At 35.8% G+C, this 25,752-nt stretch overlaps 1 protein-coding gene and 1 pseudogene across 3 annotated transcripts in view; one reads left to right on the top strand and one right to left on the bottom strand.

Annotated features, from left to right (window-relative positions):
* Positions 1 to 25,752, bottom strand: part of ATR (ATR serine/threonine kinase) — a 98,441-nt gene that overhangs the window by 49,532 nt on the left and 23,157 nt on the right. For all 3 annotated transcript variants that reach the window (XR_007126768.1, XM_047726812.1, XM_047726822.1), the window contains 8 exons: positions 25,275 to 25,469; positions 22,356 to 22,541; positions 19,906 to 19,998; positions 17,727 to 17,857; positions 15,817 to 15,960; positions 12,821 to 12,914; positions 11,305 to 11,430; positions 655 to 861 (listed from right to left, as the gene is read on the bottom strand). Coding sequence is in view for 2 of the 3 variants with exons in the window: in XM_047726812.1 (XP_047582768.1) it covers positions 655 to 861; positions 11,305 to 11,430; positions 12,821 to 12,914; positions 15,817 to 15,960; positions 17,727 to 17,857; positions 19,906 to 19,998; positions 22,356 to 22,541; positions 25,275 to 25,469 (1,176 nt within the window). In the remaining variant the exon portion in view is untranslated. The remainder of the gene's footprint in view (positions 1 to 654; positions 862 to 11,304; positions 11,431 to 12,820; positions 12,915 to 15,816; positions 15,961 to 17,726; positions 17,858 to 19,905; positions 19,999 to 22,355; positions 22,542 to 25,274; positions 25,470 to 25,752) is intronic.
* LOC125098240 (60S ribosomal protein L36-like) lies at positions 20,612 to 21,313 on the top strand (annotated as a pseudogene).

Genomic DNA, 25,752 nt, shown 5'->3' on the forward strand with positions numbered 1-25,752 from the left:
AACTCATGACCCTGAGATCAAGAGTCAGTCACATGATCTTCTGACTAAACCAGCCAATTGCCCCTCATTTTTCTTTTTTTTAACCTTTAAAAAGAAAATTGCATATATAGCATTTCCTAAATTGCATGCTATAGAAGCCTGGTCATTTGAGACACTCCAAGAAGTAATTTTACCATACCCTCCTCTTGGATGTGCATAGTGCATACATTAAATGATATAGTAGATGTTCTGTTTGATTTTGTTTTACAGGATTACTTAAACATATTTGACCATGGAAACTTTTCTATACATTCACTATTATGACACCCTGAGAAATTAGTTTGCAATGAAAATACTTAGCAATAGTGTTGAAATAGTAGTATTTAAATAATTAATTAGGTTTTTTTTTAATTAATTAGGTTTTAACTATTTGTCATCATTAGGTTGGGAAGCTTTTAAAAAGAACACAACACACTAGTCTGGACTCTAGCTTTATTGTTTTTAGCACTAGATCCTGGCACATAGTATTAAGGAATAAACTCTGAAGTTACCTAAATTGTCTAGTTTAGATCATGTTGCCACTGAGGATAACCTGAAGAATTCTTTGTAAACGAAATATAGAAATTCAAATAGGACAGAGAACTCTTCTTGTCATTCCAAATTACCATTACTTACCACAAATGTAAAATCTTTTCCTTGGCTTTCAGTTGTTGAGAAATCTAGTCGACCTGGATCTATCGCCCCCAATTCCCCTAAACATTCTCCACAGAGCAACCGAGCTTGAGAGTTTGCATCTTGGCAACCTTTCAAAAGCACTGTCACCAACTGTGAGATAACAGGTTCCACTGTTTCACTATCTGTTGCATATTTTATCAGTTTTTCCTGAAAGCAGAAAGAAAATTTTTACGTAATTTCTATAAACTAGTATATTTTCTTAACTAGAAAGCTTAAAATATTAAGGAATATATGACATAAACATTGACAAAATTAAATTCCTATATCAGCAGAGTTCACATAATATAGTTCACAATACATTCTGTAGGATTATAATCATTATTTTAGAAAGTTTTAATCCTTAATCCACTAAACAATTACTGAGTATTATTATATTAGTATACAAAAATAAATAACACACAGACTTCTCCCAACAAGTTCCCAGTCTAAGTGGAAAACAGACACGTAAATAAGTAATTAAAATATCATATACGTTATGTACAATAACAAATATATTTACAAAGTAAGAAAGTAATCAAGAAAATGAAAAAGATCTCAGGGTAACATTTCAAGGATAGAGGAGATAGATACTTAAGTAAATAAGTGTCAACAAGGAACAGCTATTATTAAAACAAGCAGACTGAAGTGTATATAAAACCAGCAGAGGAGAAAAAAATAACAAGAAAAGGGTTCCATGGTGATGAGAAACAAAATGTTGGTTCAAGGAATATTTTTTATCAATTTCCTGAGGACGCTGTAATGGAAACCTGTTAAGTAAGAAGAGACTATTTTCAAGGCAGTGGAAATTTAGATATTGTATTTGTGTGACACTTTAGAACTTCTTCATTTATACTACTTTCTTTCTACCAAAAGTAAAGCATACATGAGCATCTCAAACTCCATGTTAAAACTATGATTCAAGAGTAATCATTTCAACAGAAAAATAAAAAGACATTTTATCTCATTAAGAGTCTTTAATAGTCGATAACTTAAATAACATTACAGATTCAGATATAAATACTTAAAAATTAGCTAGTAATGAATAAATACCAAAACTAATACAAGAAATTATAAACATTTACTAACATGCTAACACTAGAAAATATAAGATCACTTTAGTTGGCAGAAATAAATTCAGTTCAAGGCAATACTTGTTATGAAACACTAAATGTTTCACATACTTATCTCTTATGTACTTAATAATGTGTCAACTTCTAGGTTAGATCAATTAAGTTACATTTTTTTTTAAAGATTTTATTTATTTATTTGACAGAGAGAAATCACAAGTAGGCAGAGAGGCAGGCAGAGAGAGAGGAGGAAGCAGGCTCCCTGCTGAGCAGAAAGCCCGACGTGGGGCCTGAACCCAGGACCTGGGATCATGACCTGAGCCGAAGGCAGCGGCTTAACCCACTGAGCCACCCAGGCGCCCCAGTTAAGTTACATTTTTTTCAGCAAAAATACTGAATTCCAAAAATGAGTGTGTGTTCAATTCCTCTATTAAAAAGGCTTTCTAACATATGGACACAATTTTATCATTTTCCAAATGCTTAACCAATTGTCAAAACAAATTTGTTTGCTCTAATTATTGGAAATATAATTTTTATCATATCCTAAATGTCCATATGTTACATAAAGGTCTATACTTGAACTTTCTTTCTCACTGATCTATTTATTCATGCACCAGAATCACACTGTTAAAATTATAGAGGCTATAGAGTATATTACTGTCTAGTAGGGATACTAAACCCTCATAGTTAGTTGCTTTCCCCGCTCAGAGTTGTCTTAGCTATTATTATGTTTATTTTTCCACATGAACATTAGTATGAACTTTTGTAGTTAAAAAAAAGAAGCCATTTCTTGGCATTCCTTTGGGATAGCATTAAATTTATAAAATCATCTAGAGAAAACTGAAACCTTTATAATACCTAAGGCAACCTACCAGATAAATATGGGATGCTTTCCATTTGTTTAAATCTATTACATTTTTGTGTCTTTCAGGAATGTTTCAAGGTTCTTCTTTATTGGTTTATACATTTCTCATTATGCTTGTTCCTATATTATCTTTTTCTGTACTATTATAAGTTGGATTTTCCAAAAGATCTTCTACCTGGTTATTGCTTGTTATATGAAAAATTTTTTTTTTTTTTAAGATTTTTTATTTATTTATTTGACAGAGAGAGATCACAAGTAGATGGAGAGGCAGGCAGAGAAAGAGAGAGAGAGAGAGGGAAGCAGGATCTCCGCCGAGCAGAGAACCCGATGCGGGACTCGATCCCAGGACCCCGAGATCATGACCTGAGCCGAAGGCAGTGGCTTAACCCACTGAGCCACCCAGGCGCCCTGAAAATTATTTTTTATATGCTGACTTTATATCTATCTTACTGAATTAGTTATCTGAGTTAGTTTTATTGATAATTCCCTAGTTTTTCAAGTATATTAGCCTATCTGCCAATAGAAATTCTTTTACAGGGGCATGGAGTGGCTCAGCTGGGTAAGCATCTGCATTTGGCTCAGGTCCAGGGTCCTAGTATTAAGCCCCACATCAGGCTCCCTACTCAGTGGGGAGTCTGCTTTTCCCTCGGCCCCTCCCCTGCTCATTCTCTCCCTCTCTTTTAAAAATAAATTAATAAATAATCTTAAAAGAATTCTTTTACATTTTTTCCAATTCTTTATGACTCTGACTTCTTATTCTTATCTAAAGTCATTGGGTGATACTTTCAGCTCAATGTTAAATTACAGTGGAGATAATGAGTAAGCTTGCTTTAGTGGGAATACATCTTATTTTCCCATTAAGTATGTGTATGTACGTGTGCACGTATACAAATATATACATACACATATATGTATTATATATGTGTATATATACACATATATAATATACTACATTGGTAGTATCCACCAATTCTTATTTTCTTGGGTGTTTTTATCTGAAGTGGATGTTACAGTTTACCAAAGGCTTTTTCAGCATCTATGGAAATAATGGTATGACTTTTCTCCTTACACATATGAATATAGTGAATTATATTAATGAACTGCAAAATAAGAACGATCCTTTCAATCCTGGAATAAATTACAGTTGGTCATGAGGTATTATTTTCTTATGCGAACTGAATTGTTTGATAATATTTCACTTAGAATTTTTTGTATCAGTATTTTTAAGTGGATAATGAAATTTAATTTTACTGATTTGTGCTATCTTCATGAAGTTTAGTAAACACTGTTACATAATATTCCTCAGAAAAAACTGGATGTTTTCCTTCATTTACTATGCTCCAAAATAATTTAAAACAGCATTTGGACTAACTGGTTTTTTGAAGATTTGGTAAAAATCCCCCTGTGCAACCACTGGGCATGGTGCTTTCCTCTAGAGGTAATTCTTTTATAATATTCTCTAATTCTTCTATAGAAACTAGTCTTTCTACTGTAGTCAATATTGATAAACTGTATTTTCCAGGGAAAATATCCAAGTTTGCAAATATATTTGCACAGAAGAGTATAAAGTGGTTTGCCATTTTAAAAAATATTTCCTGGGGCACCTCGGTGGCTCAGTGGGTTAAAGCCTCTGCCTTCACCTTGGGTCATGATCTCAGGGTTATGGGATCAAGCCCCACATCGGGCTCTCTGCTCCTCGGGGAGCCTGCTTCCTCCTCTCTCTCTGCCTGCCACTCTGCCTGCTTGTGATCTCTCTCTCTGTCAAATGAATAAATAAAATCTTAAAAAAATAAAAAATAAAAAATAAAAAATAAAAAAAAATAAAAAAAATAAAAAATATTTCCTGGGGCGCCTGGGTGGCTCAGTGGGTTGGGCCTCTGCCTTCAACACAAGTCATGATCTCAGGCTCCTGGGATCGAGCCCCGCATCAGGCCCTCTGCTCAACAGAGGGCCTGCCGCCCCACCACCCGCCACCCGCCTGCCTCTCTGCCTACTTGTAATCTGTCAAATAAATAAATAAAATCTTAAAAAATAAAAAGTATTTCCTTTGTTTCAATGGTTATTTCTGTCTTGTCATTTCCTATTTACAAATTTGTGCTCTCTGCTTTTTGTTCTTCATTAGGTTAGATATTTATCTATTTTGCTGTTTTCCAAAGAACTAAAATTTTTATTAGTTTTTTTGTTCTCTATATCATTAATTTCTATTTTAATTTTTTAAAGATCTTATTTATTTACTCATGATTGACACAGAGAGAGAGAGAGGCAGAGGTAGAACCAGGCTCCCCACTGAGTAGGGAGCCTGGTGTAAGACTTGATCCCAGGACCCTGGGATCATGACCTGAGCGAAGGCAGACACTTAACCATCTGAGCCACCCAGGAGCCCTCCACTTTTATTTTTTATTACTTTCTTCCTGTGCTGTCTTTTCTTAAATAGGTTTGTTGAAATTTAATTCACATACTATAAATTCCCTCTGTTAAAGTATACAAATCAGTATTTAGTATATCTACAAAGTGTAATACAAGCACAACCATTACTTCTAATTCCAAAACATTTTTTGGAGATTGATTTATTGATTTTAGAGAGAGAGAAAGGAGAGAGAGAGAGCATGCATATGGGGCGGGGAGGAAGAAAGGAGGGTCAGCAGGAGAGAGAATCCTGAAGCTGACTCCCCACTGAACTGAGGGGCTCAATCCCAGGACTCTGAGATCTTGACCTGAGCTGAAATCAAGAGTTAGCCACTCAACCCACTGAGCCATCCAGACACCCCATTCCAGAATATTTTTATCACCCAAAAAGGTAACTGTACCTAATAGTGGTCAATCCCTATTTCCCCCATCCTCCCAGCCACAGGAATCCACTAATCTACCTTCTGTCTCCATGGAGTTGCTCATTCAGGAGAATCTATATCTATATCTATATCTACATCTATATACATATATGTAGTATCTTCTTTGTGAATTTTGCATCTTCTTCATGAATTATGGCTTTTACCATTATAAAGTGACCATTTTATGTCATATTAAGTGCTTTTTGGTTTCAAATCTTTATCATCTGGTAGCAGAATGAGAATTCCTGTTTTCTTATTATTTCAACTTATTGGTTATAAATTTGCTCATCTCTTTATTTTTAACATTTCTAAATTATCCTTTTTAGATGTATGTCCCATATATAGCAAAGAATTTGTTCTTGCATTGTAAGTCAAATTACTAATTTTTTTTCTTTTAAGGTCTTTCACATTTATTAATATGACTGATATCCTTAGCCTCAATTCTGTTATTTTTATAACACTGTATGTATTATAATTATTTTATTTTTTCTCTTTTGTTTTAAAAATTAATTTATTTTAGTATGGGAAAAAGTTGATATTTTTGTTCTAAAGGTATCCTCTATACTAATACCTTTTTTAATGTTTCCAGTCCTTTTTTCTTACTTAACCTTCTATATCTGCTACCAGTTTGAAATGGTCTATTTTGACTCCCAGTTTTTGCTGATGCAACAATTACTGAGCTTATTTTATTTATCTCATTATTTCTCTTCTCCCATTAAAAAACTACATTATTTCTACTTTATTAGAATATATAACATTCATATATAATTCTTGAATATTTGTTCCCACTGTTGCTCTAGTCTTAGATCTATAATTATATATGAACAGTAACCATCAGGTCCTTTTGCCAAAGTCTCCCCAGTCTTCTCTTAATTACCTGAAGCTGTTCTCTAATACATCTCATAGGAAGATTTGCTTATACAAACAGTATACCTTCAACTCTTATATGTTTACAATTGTGCTTCTCCCTACCTGTGTTAGTCTAAGGATAGCTTGACTCATTCTTTACTCATACTTTATGCCCATACTTTATGCTTGACGTTTTAAAAAATGCTGCTACCCTCTCAACCTACTGTGTTGAGAAGTCTGATACTAATCTACTTTTCTTACTCTTCTAAGGATTTTTAAATATATACTTTTGCATGTAGGTCCTGAAATTTTCTTATTATTAAAGTCTAAGGTATTTATCAGACTTGACTGATAAATTTTCTCAGGTACACAGTTGGGTCCTTTCAACATGCAGATTTAGACCTTTTCCTTTCAGAAAGTTTTTTTACAATTTTAAATATTAATTCCACTCTAACAAAAAAATATTAATTCCATTCTATTGTTTTATTTTTCTTCTTCAGAAACTCTAGTGTATGTGAAATCTGCCAACCTTCCATTTCAACCACTTCTTTGATCCTATTCACTCCTTTTTTAAACTTTATTTTCATTCTCTTGGTAATTTTTCTGCCTTTCCTCAGGGCTCCTTACTAAATTTTTAGCCAAATATATCCTCTCTTGTGGTCCTTATAATTTAATCTTCATTTCTTAAGTTTCTTTTCTGAATTCAATCACCTCTTATCCCATCTTTCTGGTTTTGGTCCATTTCTCTTGCTTTTTAAATTTTTCATTTAATTTTCTTTTCATATTTGTAAATGATTGCTTGAAATATTTAATTCAGGCTGTAGTGTTAAGTCCAGTTTTCTTCTGCTTTATGGTTAGTGTTGGGGGAGGACTTGACATTAACCAAAAGATTTGATTTTCAATTTTTGTCTTACAAAAACCTTGTATGTATAGAATATACATATTTTTATTTATACTTTAGACCCTCTATATTAGCTGTATGCAGTAACAGTAAGGGTTTTTAAAAAATTATTTTTATTAACATACAATGTATTATTTGCCCCATGGGTACAGGTCTCCACAGCACCCACCATAGCACATACCCTCCCCAATGTCCATCACCTAGCCACCCATCCCTCCCACCCCCACCAGCAGCACTCAGTTTGTTTTGTGAGATTAAGAGTCTCTTATGGTTTGTCTCCCTCCCAATCCCATCTAACAGTAAGGGTTTTACAGTGGCTTGCAAGATTCCTATTTCATGAGTACTTTCTTCTGTCAACCTAGTGAAAGTTTTTTTCATGAGTAGCTTCTGGGGAAGGAGAGTAGAGGGAGAATCTGGCACATCTTCGATCTTGTAGATTTCTTTTTATTTCTACAGGAATCTTAAAACTCTCTTACTTTCTTCTGTTTACAATTAAGTACCCAAAGAATGTCCCCATCCTCCTATTCTTTCAGTTCTCCCCAGACATAATGATTTTCAGAGACGATAACCTTAGGATCTACACATTTTAAAGTACCTTCCTTGTAGCCAGAGCTCTGATATACCACATCCTGACCTACTTTTTGAGTTGGACGATCTTTGTTGGTGATTTTTTCTTTGCCTCATTATCCTTGGCTCCCCTCTCCACTCTCCTCTTTTTCATATAGTCTTTTCAAAATCTAAATGCTCTTAAAATAAATTTGTGATGTGAGCTCCAGATAGCTCCACTGCTTACAGGTAATCTGAAGTTCATAGTATTCTCAGCCTCACAGTTATGCTGAAGGTATGTTATGTGTGGATTTATCTGCTCTCCTTGTTGCTCTTTACATTTTGGAGGGTATGCAGAGATTCAGATTTAGGCATCCAACATTATCCTAGTATAACTTGGAGGTCTCTAGCAGCTTTATTTTCAATTCTCAGATTTGTAATCATTAGCAAATATGTCTTTTTATTAGAATACTGCATTGACAGCAAAGTTTACTTTGTCCTCAATACAAACACCCTGTCCTACTGGGATTTTACCACAGAGATTCACTTCAACCTGAGTAGTATCAATTTTCAGAAAGAGATTATATAGTTGCTCAGTTTGATCTATAGACTGATTTTTCTGACATAGAAATAAAAATTTCCTGCTATATCCACTGACCTTATGTGTCATTTATATCCTTCAAAACTGTATATTCCTCCTTAAAAGTAAGGAGTATAAACTTATTTCTTTAATGTCAATGACCCTCTGGGGACTACCCATTAGAAGAGGATTTCTGCAGGGTCAATCCATTAAAACAGTCATGTATCTAAGGCTACAGTAGCCCTTATCTTATTAAATGTCACACCATCTTTTAGAGTTTACTTTGTTACTATATTATAACCAATTATTTCTTTAGCCAATTATACCAAAACTTCAGATCTAATTATTTTTTAAGATTTTATTTATCTATTGGTCAGAGAGCGAGCACAAGCAGGCAGAGTGGCAGGCAGAGGCAGAGAGAAAAGCAGGCTCCCCACTGAGCAAGGAGCCTGACGCAGGAATCAATCCCGGGACCCAAGGATCATGACCCAAGCCGAAGGCAGCGGCCCAACCAACTGAGCCACCCAGGTGTCCCCAGATCTAATTATTTCAAACACCTTCTTTCAATGTACTCCTGAAGTATCTTTTCCTCTCCCTCTGGTTAAGATCTGAACTTTTATTTTTTTATTTTTTTTAAAAGATTTTATTTATTTATTTGACAGAGAGAAATCACAAGCAGGCAGAGAGGCAGGCAGAGAGAGAGGAGGAAGCAGGCTCCCTGCTGAGCAGAAAGCCCGATGCGGGGCTCGAACCCAGGACCTGGGATCATGACCTGAGCCGAAGGCAGCGGCTTAACCCACTGAGCCACCCAGGCGCCCCAAGATCTGAACTTTTAAAAGAGTATCTTTTGCATTTGTTCTTTCATAGATCGCACAGCATTCACTACAAAGACTTTGACTTCTAACCCTGTTTTCTTAACTCAGTTTCTTGCTCTCATATCGCTATAGGTTCAGTCATCCTGAGCTGCAACATTCAATATCATAGCCACTATCTATATGAAGCTATTTAAATTTGAACAAAATGAAATAAAATTAAATACCTAGTTCTTTAATCACACATCTTAAGTGCTCATGAGTACCACACATGGCTAGCAGTTACAACTGGACAGTGTAGATACAGAACATTTCTATATTCAAAGAAAATTGTTTTGGACAGTGCTATTCTAGAACTTAACTGAATTGCTTTCAACACTGATTTACTTTCTCGTGATACTTCGCAAAAACCAAAACATTTCCTTCTTTCTTTTTGTGTAGGTGTTTTAGGTCATTACCTGTGCGGATATGGCTGGGAACACATGTGTCTCTGGATGTCTTTTCTTATTTTCCCTGCCTCCTGCAAACCATTATCTTTAGTTTTCTTCTTACTAACTTAGAGTAAATTTGTTCCGCTATAAATTGATTCTAAACTAAATTAAACCTTACTTTAAAATATCTGTAGCCATTACATCTTATTCAGACTCTATCTGACCTTCAAGATTCCTACAAGTACAATTTCTACTCTGCCTAACTAATCTGTTAGCACTGGGGCTTTATGTTGAAGGAAGGCTTGTCAGGGTTATTACCAGATGTGATTTTTCTTTTGTGACACAGGTAGCAAAAGTTGGGCAGTTGTGGCTTTTCCCTAAGAATATAAGCAATCTCTTTAAGTTCTCAGATTAAATTGGGCCATAATCATGTCATCTGCTTAGAAAAAACCTAACCTAGGTCTAGGTTAGGCCAAGAGGAGAGATCCTATGCTATTCGAAATCCCTATATTAATATAGAAAGCTAGAAGCCCTCTAAGTTACCTGAAATCCAGGTAGAGATTTGTTTGGGGCAAGGGGTAAGCACACAGTTTCAGTGAAGTAGTGGAGGGCATGGAATGAGGCTGTAAGACTGATAATGTAGACTTAGAGTTAGGAGAACATAAAACTTAAACTTAAGGAGATTCAAGGCTCCCCACTTGTGGTAGGACCATCTCCACATTGGCTGCTACCCACACTGGTTCTACAAGTTCACTGAACCATCATGTGATATGCATGATAACCATCATGTATACCTTTTGTCCTAAATAAGTGCTTCCTTCTATCATGAAAACAAACATAACCTGGTTTTGCAAAGCCCCTAACTCATGAGGGGTCTTTAGGCTTTCACATCCTATCATATAAGTTCTTGGCATGCAAAAACAAGTATCTCAGGTAATTTTTTTCTGTTTTACAGCTTCATAGTGATCAAGTTATTTTAAATACCAGTTCTCACTGTCATCAAGGTTAGAGCTAATCTACAGTATGTTGCCAAAGAAAAGAAAAAGTTCACTGCCATCATGAAAAAGTAAACTTAAAAATTTAGTTCATTAAAACTAAAAGTTAATTCAGTCAAAATGTAAAATGGCAAAATTACTGAGATATTATATGATAGGTATCTATAGGAAATTATACGAGAAGGCAGATGGACTGCTGGCATTGTACACATACAACCTTATTTAGGAATACGCAATAACCAAAAACAAAATGGTCAAATCAGCACTCTTCAAAATAATAAGAAAAAACTCTGCACATCCCTGGTATTCAGCCTCAAAGAGTATTTCATGGATTAGTGATTCTAGTCAGGTCTGATAATCTCGGTAAAATAAAAATTACTTCTTTCAGGGACGCCTGGGTGGCTCAGTTGGTTAAGCAGCTGCCTTCGGCTCAGGTCATGATCCCAGCGTCCTGGGATCGAGTCCCACATCGGGCTCCTTGCTCATCAGGGAGCCTGCTTCTCCCTCTGCCTCTGCCTGCCATTCTGTCTGCCTGTGCTTGCTCTCTCTCCCTCTCTCTCTCTGACAAATAAATAAATAAAATCTTTAAAAAAAAAAAAAATTACTTCTTTCACTAAACCTACTGAATCTCAAGTAAATATGCTAACCTGTCATTTTTCTTTAAACTTTAAGCTTTTAAATTTCTTTAACATCTTACTTTCCTGTACTTTTAATTATATCATAGGATCTTAGTGTACCTGATTTTTATACAAAGTTTCCTTCAGACTTGTAAGAGCATGAATACGAACATCTACATTTTCATGCTGAATTGCTTTCATGGATAGTTGAAGAGTTGTCTGAAGATCTGTACTCTCTGAGGTCTCCTATATACAGAACAAAGAGAGATACACCATGTCAGTTAACGATTTCAGAAACCATTTCAGAAAGTATGGATTCCCTACAGAGTTACCATTAAAGTAGTAAACTATACCTCAATTAAAAGTAGCATTAAAAAATAATTTCTGGGCACCTGGGTGGCTCAGTGGGTTAAGTGTTTGTCTTCGGCTTAGGTCATGATCCCAGGGTCCTGGGATCGAGTCCCATATCTGGTTCCCTGCTCAACCAGAAGTCAGCTTCTTCCTCTCCCCCTCCTCCCTACTCATGACAAGCTTGTGCTCTCTCTCGCAAAAATACATACATAAAATCTTTAAAAAATAATTTCCATTTCTTCCTTCATATAACATACATTATTTTTAGTAATTCTTGCAGAAGGGATTTCATTCTAAAATTTTTTTTAAGATTTTATTTATTTTTTTGATAGAGAGACACATAGCAAGAGAGGGAACACAAGTAGGAGGAGTGGGAGGGAGAGAAGCAAACTCCCCGTTGAGCAGGAAGCCCAATGCAGGGCTCCATCCCAGGACCCTGGGATCATTACTTGAGCTGAAGGCAGACACTTAACTACTGAGCCACCCAAGTGCCCCTCATTCTAAAATCCTCAGACCTGGAGAAAAATTTTATTCCGATCAAATAAAGAATCTACTTATCTGAAAAAAATCCTTCTTGGTAAGAAATAACAAGTTTCCCTTAACTTACAAAGAACTACATAATAGCCTTGAACCAAATCGAGATTATACAAATGAATAATTCACTCCTTATTTGATTAATTATCTTATGACTATAATGAGTTATCCAATAAAAGAGAAAATAAAGACCTCAGGACCAATCTTGGGGTCTGCAGTAAATATTTCTGCTATTCTGACCCAATATCAGGTATTCTACTTTCTGTCCTAAAATTCTATGGAATCACTATTAACACGTTCCTAATTTCGGAGAATTCACTGGACTTCAAGATGATGGAACTACAGGTTATTCCCCTTCTAAAGCTCAGGAGTCAGTAAGATTTGACAATTTCATACCACTGTTTGTAGTACAACATAACTAGAATTCTCCAGCAGCTTTTCTGGGCATGAAGCTATGGTAGCTTTTTCTTTGGGGGACAACAAATAGGGACATATTGACCTAGGAAGTAAAGTCACAAGTACTGTATTTTTTGCTCTCTGTTCTACATAATAACATCTTTATCTAAGTGCTAAACTTCCTTCTAAAAAAATCATAATTTGTGATAGGGCTATCTAATTGCCAAAATTAGCCACTGGAACAGGACTATATTACCCCTAGATCTAATTCTAAAGAATCTGTGTTCAAAGTATTGGAATTTGGGAACAATTTTGTATCAATGATCTCCTAAGACATAAACAAAAAATTAAATACCTTTCTGTATTCCTGTAGACCTGCTTTTATCTTTTTTAATTCTGGATGATCAGGTAAAAAGTATATTTCATGAAGAAAATCTTGTACAGCATCCCTGATAGTTAAGTGGAAGAAAAAGAATTATTTGCAAAGAATATGAGTCCTTAAAAAAATAAAGCAGAAGTAGAAACTAAGGCCAATTTAGTTCACACTTAAAAGTGCTAGTGGGGGGGTGGGGGGGTGGCTCAGTGGGTTAAGCTTCTGCCTTCGGCTCAGGTCACGATCCCAGGGTCCTGGAATCAGGCCCCGCATCGGGCTCTCTGCTCAGCAGGGAGCCTGCTTCCTCCCCTCTCTCTCTGCCCGCCTCTCTGCCTACTTGTGATCTGTCAAATAAATAAATAAAATCATTAAAAAAGAAAAAAAAAAAAAGTGCTAGTGGGGACACCTGGTGGGCTAAGTTGGTAGAGCATGTGACTCTTTATCTCCAGGTGATGAGTTTGAGCCCCACACTGGGTATAGAGATTTTAAAGCTAATATTAAAAAAAAAAAAAAAAAAAAAAAAATTAAAGCTAGAGATGCCTGGGTGGCTTAGTTGGTTAAGTGTCTGACTCCTGATTTCAGGTCATGATCCAGGATCATGAGAGGGAGCCTAATGGGGCTCTGTGCTCAGTGTGAAGTCTGCTTGGGATTCTCTCTCCCCCATCCTTCTGCCCCTCCCCCCCACACTCTCTCTCTCCCATACAAATTTTTTTAAAAAGTGCTAGTGGAATAATGATCTTTCCTAACCATGTCTAGTTATTAATAATGGCAAATAATCACATCTAAGGAAATCACCCTATTGCAGTATTTACATTGGTGGTCCTGAATAAAATTGTATTTCTTTGTATAGTTAGGCATATATAGTCACTTCCTCTTCATTCTGGGCAAGGTGTGTAACTTGCTTTAACACACAGAATGTGGGAGAAGAAAATGCTGTGCCAATTCAGGGCCTAAGTGTGAAAAACGTCTCGCAGCTTCTGATTTGTGCTCTTCAGAGTCCAAAATCACCGCATAAGATGTCTGGCCACCAACACGACAGGCTACATGAAAACAGTGAGGCTCCAAGACTACATGGCAAGAGACAGAAACCCAGCCAAGTCTACCTGCTGGCTGACTGCAGCCATACTAGTGACCAAAGAATCTATCAGCTGCACCCAGTCCAGACTGCAAAATTATAAGTAAATAAAAATGCTGTAATTTTAAGACACTAGATTTTGGAGTGTTTCACAGTGTAGCAATACATAGCCAAACCGAACCTTAAAACACAAATTCTCATTAAAAAAATAGATATAAATAATTCTTATTGAGGCTACTCTAATAATACCTAAATACCCAAAAAGTATTTCTAAATTCTAGTCTTCATTCATCTATGCAACAAGTATGAGTAAAGCAACTATCATGTGCCACTACGTGCTAGACACCGGTGATGTAATAATAAAGGAAGTTGAAAGAATTTCTTTATTCAGGGAGTTTAAGATCTTCTAACTTGCACTAAATGAAAGAGAATTTTTTTATATGAAAAGGTAGAAAATTAATTGCTGTAAATAAATAGCACAGATAACAGTATTTACATAATTCCAAGAAAGTATCTGAAAAAGTCATCTAGATCAATGGTTATGTTGTTCTATTATATTCAAATTATCCAAAATAAAAGTATTTTAACTGAAAAAAAAAAAACCCTATGTTAACCTTTTTTTCTGTACTTTCTCCCTCCTTAGACAGTTATTGAAAATGATTAATGGGAATAGCAGTAATATGTGTATAAACAGGTAAATAAGCAGTACTTAAACCCTAACTTCTCAGAAGCAAAGGTATATATATAACAGTAAGTGTAAACACAGAAACAATTTTAAAATGTATAGAAACACATTCCAGGCTAAAAGCAACCAGGGTAAAATGCAAAAATGGAAGGGAGTAATGTATGTTCTTCCAATAGCATTCCAAGTAAGTTAGAGCACAGTCTGTTTTGGAAAATCTTGAGGAAAAATTTAAAGAAGTAAAAAGTGACCAAATTTTGGAAAGACTTAAAAGTCAAGATAAGCAATTTGAAATTCATTAGTTAGTAATTGGGAGAATCACAGAATGTCTCCATATGCTATAATAATACTGATGGAAGAGATGCTTTTATTTTTTTTTAAGATTTATTTTTTTGACAGACAGAGATCATAAGTAAGCAGAAAGGCAGGCAGAGAGAGAGAAGGAAGCAAACTCCCTGCTGAACAGAGAGCCCCACGAGGGGCTCGATCCCAGGACCCTGGGATCATGACCTGAGCTGAAGGCAGAGGCTTCAACCCACTGAGCCACCCAGGCGCCCCAAGAGATGCTTTTAAATATGAACAATAAGAAATGTGATAAAAGCCTAAAGGAAGGGAGTCTGGTTAAAAGACTAATGCAATGAAGTAATGAGAGTTTCAATTAAGGTAAGCTATAGAAAGTAGGTGAACATACCTCCTAACCTTTCTCATGTTATTCAACTACCTGCCTTTTAAGTGTGAAAGGAAAGGTAAAGGGGCGCCTGTGTGGCTCAACTGGTTGGACGTCTGCCTTTGGTTCTGGTCAAGATCCTGAGTCCCAGGATAGAGCTCTGCTTCGGGCTCCCTGCTCAGTGGGGAGTCTGCTTCTTCCTCTGCCCCTCACCCTGCTCGTGCTCTATCAAATAAATAATCCAATCTTTAGAAAAAAAAAAAAAAGGAAAGGTAAACTTAGCCTTACTTTTTTCAAAACTGATGAGAAATAATTTTGAGTTGCTGATCTAAATGTTTTAAATATAACTATTATGGGTCAATGTCACAACTGAAATAACATTAGTTTAATCTATATTGGCTTAAAGCATGTCAATTATTTTTGTTTGATGCACTCTAAATTAAAAAGAATGTGAACAATTCCACCTTACCAACAGAAATTCCAATACCATGAGACATAAATATACGGTAATAAAAAGTTGGTACTTTACTATTAATTTCAGTTACAATAAATACCTGTTTTCAATTATGAGGTAGTGAAATATAGCTGCAGTTTCTTCAGGCTGGATGTGTATGAGAGGTAACAAAGCTACTATCACGTGACTGAGAAGGGAACCAAGATAAGCATGATCCAAGCAACGAACAAAGCAATCCCAAGCTCTATATGAAAAAAACAAGTAAGTTAAAAGTCACATTGTTCTGTAAAGCCCATCAATGAGTTATCAGCTGGGCAAACAATAATATAGACAAATAATGAGATTATAAGGCAGCTGTAAAAACAGAATAAAGGTCAGTATTCTATCTGTAAATAGAGTGATCTCTCTTATGTATTAAGTAAAAAAAAGCAAGGTAAAAAACAGGCTATAATATGCTACCTTTTGAGGCAAAATTAATACAAATAAGTGTGTACGTATGTGTGTGCGTTTGTTTATATGTGTGTGTGTGTGTGTATATATATGTGTGTGTGTGTGTATATGTGTATATATATATATATATATATATATATATATATATATTTAAAAGATTTTATTTATTTATTTGAGAGAGACAGAGTGAGAGAAAGCACTACTGGATAGAAGGGCAAAGGGAGAAGCAAACTCCCCACTGAGAAGGGAGCCAAACATGGCACTCAATCCCAGGACCCTGAGATCATGACCTGAGCTGAAGGAAGATGCTTAACCAACTGAGCCACCCAGGCATCTTGCATGTTTATACTTTTAAAACAGGGAGAATTATACGAAAATTAAGAAAAATAGATATAGTTAGAAAGAAAACTAGATTCACAAATTTGAATTTCAGATTATGTTTATGTTTTACATGAATTTAAAATTAAAGAGGGAAAAAGCAACCTCTAAAAATTTTAAACAAACTAGGGGCACCTAGATGGCTCAGTTAAGCGTCTGAATTCAATTCAGGCTCTGGGATCAAGCCCAGCTCTACACTCAGTGGGAAGTCGGCTTGCCACCTTCCTGCCCTCCCCATTCCCCTGCTTGTTCTCTCTCTCTCAAATAATAAATAAATCTCTTTTAAAAAATTTTTAAACAAACTAAAACAACTGAACCTAACTGAGTATCGTTGGTGGCACATGTACATAGAAAAGAATTACTTCACATGACTTTAAAATGTATTATTCTGACACTCCATCTCCAATAAATACAGTCTAAGGACAAAAAAGACCTCTGGAAAAAAAAAAATACATAAGTAAATAAATAAAACAAAAAAAGGACCTTCAAGGAGCTTAAAATGCATTCACTAGTCTGTTAGAATACTAAAATTATATTAACTTAAATTAGAAATCCTACATACCAAAATCTCAGTGGCCTGAAAGAAGTGTGGGGAAGGGTTTTAAGGAGTGAATCCATTTGCAAGAGATTATATTTAAGGGGCCAAACCACCAAATTTGTGACTTGTGCACGTCATTTGAATTCTGATCCAAACAAACCAACATCTTTGGGAAAAAGATCTTTGAAACAATTGGGGAAATCCAAATATGGACTGAGTTTTAGACAGTATTAAGAAATTCCTATTAATTCTAAGTATAATAATTCATGATATTTGTATTTTTTAAAATGCCTTATCCACTAGGTAAATCTGAGATATTTACAAGTGCAATGATACTGGGGTTTTCTCTAAGACATTCCAACTAACAATAAAATAAGTGAAGGTGGTCAGATTAAGTAAGATTAGCAATGCTGATTAACTGTTGAGGTTGGAAAATAGGTATTAGGGGTTCATTATACTATTTTATTTTCCAGTATCTTAAAAGATTTCATACTAGTATGTCTATAAAGTAAACATATTCCCTTTCAATACAAATATCCTTTCCATCTTAATTATTTACAGTCTGAATCCCTCAAAGAGATAGGAATTCAAGTTAGTGCTACTGGGAAATGCAAAAGTTCTAATGAACTTAGGCAGTCATTTACCTGCAACACAATTCAGGAAAATCATCCTTGAATCTCAGGCCAGTTCTTAGCGTGGTCATCATCTTCACCCTCACAGAACTGACATGTTTTGGTCCCATCAACTTCATCAAAGACATCAAACTGTTCAAAGCCTATAAAGGAAGTAGGACTTTAAAATAAAGCCTATAAACAAGTCAGCAGGAGCAGATGAGCCCTAAAGACAAGATCCCACTCACATCTCAGAGTAGTACTATTCTCTAGCAATACAATGTCTAAATGTTGGCCAGTTCATTTTGTCCAAATTCTTATGTAAGAATTACAAATTTGAAAAATGTAAGCTGAGTTCTGGTGTGTTTTTTTCTTGTGAGGGTAATTTATTATTTTTGTCCTAGCAGTCCTCTAGAAGAGTAATTTTCAAATTTATTAAGAATACCTATTGTTTAATTTTCTTCATATTCATCCCAAACTACTATGTAGCTGCATGTATTTTTTTGTTCTAATGGTACTAATTTCAAGATGCTCTGAGTTTAGTAAAAGAAACAAATTTAGGAAAATAAAACTGATGACATACCCGGAAAATTACATACACATTTTATTGTGGAACACAGAATCGGACTTATATCACAGCTCCAGGTTCTAATGAAAGGGTAAAGAAACTCTCTAGTCAACCTTAACTAAGGGCCAAAACATACAAGCTTTTTATGGTTTAAAATACAAACTAGTTTTCTTAGATTGGAGGTCATTCTCTCACTCTAAGAAAGATTTCTATGAAGATGAAACAGAAGTTGTCTGGAGGATTAAATTTACCAGCTCACACCAACAGAGTAAGTATTGGCTGTAGAAGTAGCTCAATATTGTGTCATGTCTGTCTTGGCTCCTTAAGGTTATTAAGAGAAGAAGAGTACAGATTGAATAAAAGCTTTTACTCATAGATTTTTTCTGTAATTTTATTGACTGTAGAGATGGAAAGCAATGAAAAGGGAAATTTAATCAATTTCTAAAATTCTACCCTCATCTATGGACAAAAACTTCCAGTGGTGACCAACTGTTACGCAGTCATAATAAAACTTCATTGTGCCAAACACATTTAAACACAAACTGACAAATACCGAAGTTACTTGACTATATATAACCTAACATTTTCGGATTTCAAAAACACCACAGGCCATGATTCACAACATACCAATTTGCACCAATGAATTCAATTATGCAACTTTTGCTGAGCCATCAGAGATGCTAGTCTCCTTTTTACCCACTGAGCTAGATGGTGTGATGACATGAGCCTGAAGCTATTGGGGTCATTACCTGGCACTTATGATCGAGCCAATCCAGGGGTGTTTGAGCTAAGAGATGAATTCTGAGAACATTGTGTCCAAAGTCAAGTTATGCCCAAAGCTATATTATTCTTACATTTTTAGTCACAAAGCCAATAAATTCTTCTAAGACAGTTTGGGTTAAAACTGGCTTTATAAACAAAGAAAAAAAAATGTAAGTGATATAATTCCTCTTTTTATACTACCCAAAAGCTCATAAAGGGAGAGAGGGATCCAGAATATCGTATATTTGATTATTTATTTTTTTAAATAAATATTTTATTTTGAAAAAATGCACAATTAATAACAAAAAATAAATTACCAAACTACTCTAGGGAAGAGGCTTATTTGCATCCTAAACTACATGCAAACCAGCACAGAGATTACTATAGTGGAAAACTATAAGTAAATAAATAAGTAAAATAATAAATAATAATATAACTATAAATAATATTTATATAACTATAAATAACCATAAATAATATAACCAATAAATACTAGTCCTGAGAGGCGCCTAGGTGGCTTGGTCGTTAAGTGTCTGCCTCCAACTCAGGTCATGATCCCAGCACCCTGGAATCCAGCCCTGCATCAGGTTCCCTGCTCAGCGGGAAGCCTGCTTCTCCCTCTCCCACTCCCTCTGCTTGTGTTCCCTCTCTTGCTGTGTCTCTCTCTGCCAAAAAAATAAATAAAATCTTTAAAAAAAAGACTAGTCCTGAAAGAACCAAGCAGAATACCAAATTATGAAAAGCCAGGTTTCTAGATAAAGAGTCTACTAACTATATATATTTAATTCTTATCTTTGAATGTTTGTAGCTACAAGCAGAAGTCATGTCTCCTATAAATTCTATATGAATTCTAGCACTTTGTACCTTAATATCACTACCTACCATTTTCTTATCTTCAATGCCAACACTGGAGCTCAGTAACTGCATGTTAAAAAAGGCCAAAATGCCCAACAACTTAGGTTGCAAATAATCAGCCTAATGAAAATAAAAACACATAAAACAGATATTATGTAAGTTTTACACAGATCAAATTCCATAAATTAAAAATTTAACTAACAACATTTCTATATTACCTATGTTAGGATATTAGGAGTAACAAGCACTTGGTGGACTTTCTCTAAAAGTATGAATTTTCTTATCTAGTATTTTAAAAATTAGTGAAACTGATTTATAATCACCATGACAGTACTCCACAATGAGAAAATCATGAGCTTTTGAATTATGAAGTGTGCTGGGGGTGAGATCCTCAGGATTTGACACACAGAAGGACTCAGAATGAAGAGGATATTTAATCTTAAAGAGAAGAACAGACAAAGACAAAGTGACTGTCCTTATCTAGAACATTCAGAATCAAGATGGGGGAAAAAGCGCTTAAGTAAGGAAAAAATAACCTACAGAGCCAACGGTCAGACACAGGGGTCAAAGCCCCTGAGGTAACAGTGGTAGAGGGGTATAAGGCCATGGGCATCAACGGTTAAAGGCTAGGTATCACTGACCATGGCACTTTGAGTCTCTGAAGTGAAAAGGATTAATTCTTTCTTATAAGAGGGTCCTAGAGGAAAGGGTATGGGCTTTAAGTCAGCCAAACCTGGGTTTGAATCCCAATTTTGACCTACTCAGTTTGTGTGCTGGGTAAGTAACTTAACTCCTCTGAGTCTGTAAAATGAAAAGACCTATTGCACAGAGATGTTGTAGAGATTAAATAAGATAACATGCATTAAGGACTGAAAAACAGTACAGTACTGCTTTTGCTACAGGAGCCATTAAGAAGCAGCACCCATGGCTCTGCACTACTCTGTGGCCATAGGCCTCAAGAACGGCCACAAGGTGACTAAGAACATGAACAAACCAAGGCAAAGAAGCTGCTTGCAGGCACCTTATCAAACACATCAAGTTTATGCGGGACAGGATATGAGAGGTATGTGGCTTCACCCCATACAGCAGCATGTAATGGAGCTGCTCAATGTCTCCAAGGACAAGCACACCTTCAAGTTCATCAAGAAAAGGATGGGGCTACATATTCAGGCCAAGAGGAAGACAAAGGAGTTGGGCAATGTCCTGGCAGCCATGAGGAAAGCAGCAGCCAAGAAGGACTGAACCCCTCTCCCATGTATGTAATAAAGCCTTTTTGGAACTTTGGGAAAAAAAGAATACAGTAAAGTGTTACACTTAAGTTGTTAATACTATTACAAACTGGGAATGTGAGTACTCTGCAAAGAATATTCAAAATATTTACGTATAGGCAAGAAGGATACTAGAGCGCCTGGGTGGCTCAGTAGGTTAAGCGTCTACCTTCGGCTCGGGTCATGATCCAGCAATCCTGGGATCAAGCCCCACATCAGGCTCCTTGCTCTGTGGGGAGCGTGCTTCTCCCTCTCTCTCTCTTCCCCGCTCGCACTCTTTCTTGCTCACTCTTTCTCTTAAGTAAAATATTTTAAAAAATAACATAAAGGATAAAGAAGAGAAAGTAGAAAGAAAGAGCCAATAAAGACTGAGTAGATGGTTAAAAAAAAAAAAATCAAGAAAGTGTGGTATGACAGAAGCCACAAGGGAAGGGATGGTCAGTTGTACTGAATAGCACTGAAAGGTTAAATAAGATAGGAAAAGAGAAGTAACCATTGGATTTGATATCAGGAAGACTATTTTTGAACTGGGTAAGAACTTCAGTTGAATAGTGAGAACAGAATTAGATTAACATCTAGTTTAGATGAACTAAAGAATGCATGGGAAATAAGAAAGAAAACAAGGAAGAAACTCTAAGATATTTTGCTGATTGCCCTTTGAGTTTCTTGAAGGAAGGAGAGCAATCCAAAAAAAAAAAGTAAGCCTGAAGATTTACATATATATATTTTTTCACATGAAAAAGTGACATACATGAAGAAGCACATACAAATTTAAGATAGGAAAAGATAAAAAGGGATAACATATTCTTCTGACTTTCCCTTAAATATAACAATAGATTTTAAATATAGTTAGAATTGACAAGGTTAGTATGTTGTGCCAAACAGGTAGTAAGGGAAGGGGTAGGGGGAGTCACAAATGTATTCTAATCTATAGTTAAAAAGTAGTGAAAAAACTTAATTTGCACTTTTTCACCCAGTGAAAAAATAAAATCTATAATCATTTCAAAACACATGTTTTTTTAACACTAGGTATGCTGTTAATATCTTGCTATGAACATGCAATTTAAATCATCCTTTTCAAAATAAAAATCCCAATTTGAAGTTTAAATAAATCTCTAGCATTTGAAAGATACATACAATACCCATTTCTCCAATCTCAAAATTAAGCTATAAAAAGGCAAAAACAAAATCCCAAATAATATTCCTTACCATTAATTCAGGTGATGTGATCTCTCTGGGGCCCTGATATGGATCATCACTAGATGCAAATGAGGCAAGTATTGACAAACCATTGAAAACCTGCTGATAGTGTTCTCCAATACGTAGCAATAATTCATTATGCAATCCTTGGAAATCTTGTCTCAATAGACTGCCCAGTTCAATTTCTGTTTCATTCTAGTCCAAAGACACATTAAAAAAAAAAAAGGCTTTTGGAAGTAAGTACCTTGATTTTAACATACTATTAGTAAATCAGAAGATTTACCTCATCTGACAAGATTTACTAAAGGGGGGTGCCTGGGTGGCTCGGTGGGTTAAGCCTCTGCCTTCGGCTCAGGTCATGGGTCTCAGGGTCTTGGGATAGAGCCCGGCATCAGGCTCTCTGCTCAGCAGGGAGCCTGCTTCCCCCTCTCTCTGCCTGCCTCTCTGCTTATTTGTGATCTCTCTCTGTCAAATAAATAAATAAAACCTTTAAAAAAAGGAAAGAAAGAAAAATGACTCATCCATTTAAAAAAAAAAAAGATTTACTAATGGTATTTTAAAAGGTATTGGAAAAGGGTCTAATCTCGATTTCTCCAGGTAGGTCTCCCACACGTAATGAAGAAAAGTGATTAGACTTTATTTTCTAATAAAATTTTAAAAACGAAGTCCCAGTTTTCTTAAAATATCCTCAACTCATTATTCATAGATATATAACCCCTGAGAGGAAATACAGTATAGTGGCAGTCTTTCTGGTCAAACTGTTTAAATTCCAGCTTTCTCACTTATTACTTTAGCTGTGACCTGGATAAGTTACCTAATTTGACCTCTCTCTACCTTAGTTTTCTCAACTATAAAAAGGAAAAATAATAGCATCTTCATCTCATTGCAAAAATGAGGACTAAGTGAAATAAATGATCCATATAAATTGTTTAGTAAGGTTCTGATATGTAGGAAAATATTATTATCATTCTACCTCTATAACAGATTTTTTTCTCAAAACGAATAAGCATATTCAATAATTCTCATATGGAAAGAATTTATTGCTACCATATCATGAAACACATGAAATAAATTAACATCAGAGAAAATAGTAGTCACAGACGTATATCTGACAGTTTCTCCTGTTCCTGCATAGTCTCATATTTTTTCAAAGATACTGTTACTGGGGTGCCTGGCTGGCCCAGTTGGTTAAGTATCCAACTCTTGATTTCGTCCCAGGTCATGATCTCAGGGTCCTGGAATTAAGCCAGCAACGCCCACTGGCCTCCACACTCAGCAGCAGGGAGTCTGCTTGTCCCTCTGCCCCTTCCTTCTGCTCATGCTTGCACACACACACACACACACACACACACTCTCTCTCTCTCTCTCTCTCTCTCTCAAATAAATAAATAAAATCTTAAAAGAAAAGATATTCTCTCCCTCTGCTCCCCCCACTGTGTGGGCTCTTTCTCTAAAAAAATTAATTAAAAAAAAGAGATATTACTGCTGTATGACACCAAAAAAGAAGTATTAAGCTATAATTTTAAATTTAAAAAAACAAGCAATGTACTGGGCCAAATAGTAACTTGAGCAGTAGGGGCGCCTGGGTGGCTCAGTGGGTTAAAGCCTCTGCTTTTGGCTCAGGTCATGATCCCAGGGACTTAGGATCGAGCCCCGAATCAGGCTCTCTGCTCAGTGGAGAGCCTGCTTTCTCCTCTCTGCCTGCCTCCCTGCCCACTTGTGATCTCTGTCAAATAAACAAAAACAAAAACAAAAACAAAAAACCTTAAAAATAAGTAATTCAAGCACTAACTAAACAAAACAAAACATAACATTATGCTACAGTTGAGATTGCCTCTTCCTGTAAATATAATTACTTGCATATCAGTCAACTTTTATCTCCAATCAAAAAATTCATTTTTGGGGGCACCTGGGTGGCTCAGTGGGTTAAGCCGCTGCCTTCGGCTCAGGTCATGATCCCAGGTCCTGGGTTCAGGCCCCACATCAGGCTTTCTGCTCAGCAGGGAGCCTGCTTCCTCCTCTCTCTGCCTGCCTCTCTGCCTACTTGTGATTTCTCTCTGTCAAATAAATAAATAAAATCTTTAAAAAAAAAATTCATTTTTGGGGGCACCTGGGTGGCTCAGTGGGTTAAGGCCTCTACCTTCGGCTTGGGTTGTGGTCTAAGGGTGCTGGGATCGAGCCCTGCATCAGGCTCTCTGCTCAGCAGGGAGCCTGCTTCCTCCTCTCTCTCTGCCTACTTGTGATCTCTGCCTGTCAAATAAATAAATAAAATCTTTTTTTTTAATTCATTTTTTAAAAATTCATTTAAAAAAAAAAGATTTTATTTATTTAATTTTATTTATTTGAGAGAAAGAGAGAGAGTTAGTGAGCACGAGCATAAGCAGGGAGGAAAGGGAGAAGTAGACTCCCCACTGAGCAGGGAGCCTGATGTGGGGCTTGATCCCAGGAGCCTGGGACCATGACCTGAGCCGAAGGCAGATGCTTAATCAACTGAGCCACCCAGGTGCTCTGCCAATCAAAAGATTTTAAAATGAGGGGCACCTGGCTGGCTCACTCGGAAAAACATGTGACTTTTGATCTTGGGGGTGTGAGTTAAGCCCCACAATGGGTGTAGAGACTACTAAAAAATAACCTTAAAAAAAAAAAATTCTGCAATTAAATGAGTTGAGAACCTGATCCATGAATGGGTGATTATCTTATGCCATTAGGGTGAAATGATCAAAGAAAATAACAAGAGAATAACTCTATTTAATAGAGTTTGGGTCTCTAGGCCCAAAATAAAACTTATTTACATGATATTATCTGTACTTATATTACTCTAGAATAAGCTATAAATTACCCACTCTCCTTCCTATGAGAATGTTACAACAGCTTTCCTGTAATGCTAATTTAAACCAAAGAGTAAAATATACACAAACATTCAATTACCTTCAGGTAATGAAGGGCACGTTCTAATTCATCCTTGGAACAGGAACAGACCAAATGAGAAAAAATATATTTGAAGTTATTTATTAAAATCTCTCTACGATTGACATTTAATTGTTTTCCTAAAGTTCGAATGAGAGCAGAAGCTGCAGGGCTTGCTTTGGCGGCAAGGTCAGGTAGCAGAACTTGTAATGTCCTCTGAAAAAGAAACACTGCAATTACTAAAAAGTATATTTGTCCAGGTAATAACATATTCACATAAGTTATGTGAAAAATATTTTAAAATGCCAAACAAATTTGGAGTTTATATGCAACATAATTAAATTCAGATTAACCACTTATCCATTCAACAGGTATTTACTGAGCATCTACTATGATTCAGGAACTACAGGTATAGAAGCAAAAAAATGGCCAAGGTCCCTGACAGCAGAGTTCACACTGTAGGTAATGTAGAAACTAATATATAAGTAAAGAAGAAAAT

This window comes from Lutra lutra, chromosome 1 (genome assembly GCF_902655055.1).
Source record: "Lutra lutra chromosome 1, mLutLut1.2, whole genome shotgun sequence".
Lineage (NCBI taxonomy): Eukaryota > Metazoa > Chordata > Mammalia > Carnivora > Mustelidae > Lutra > Lutra lutra.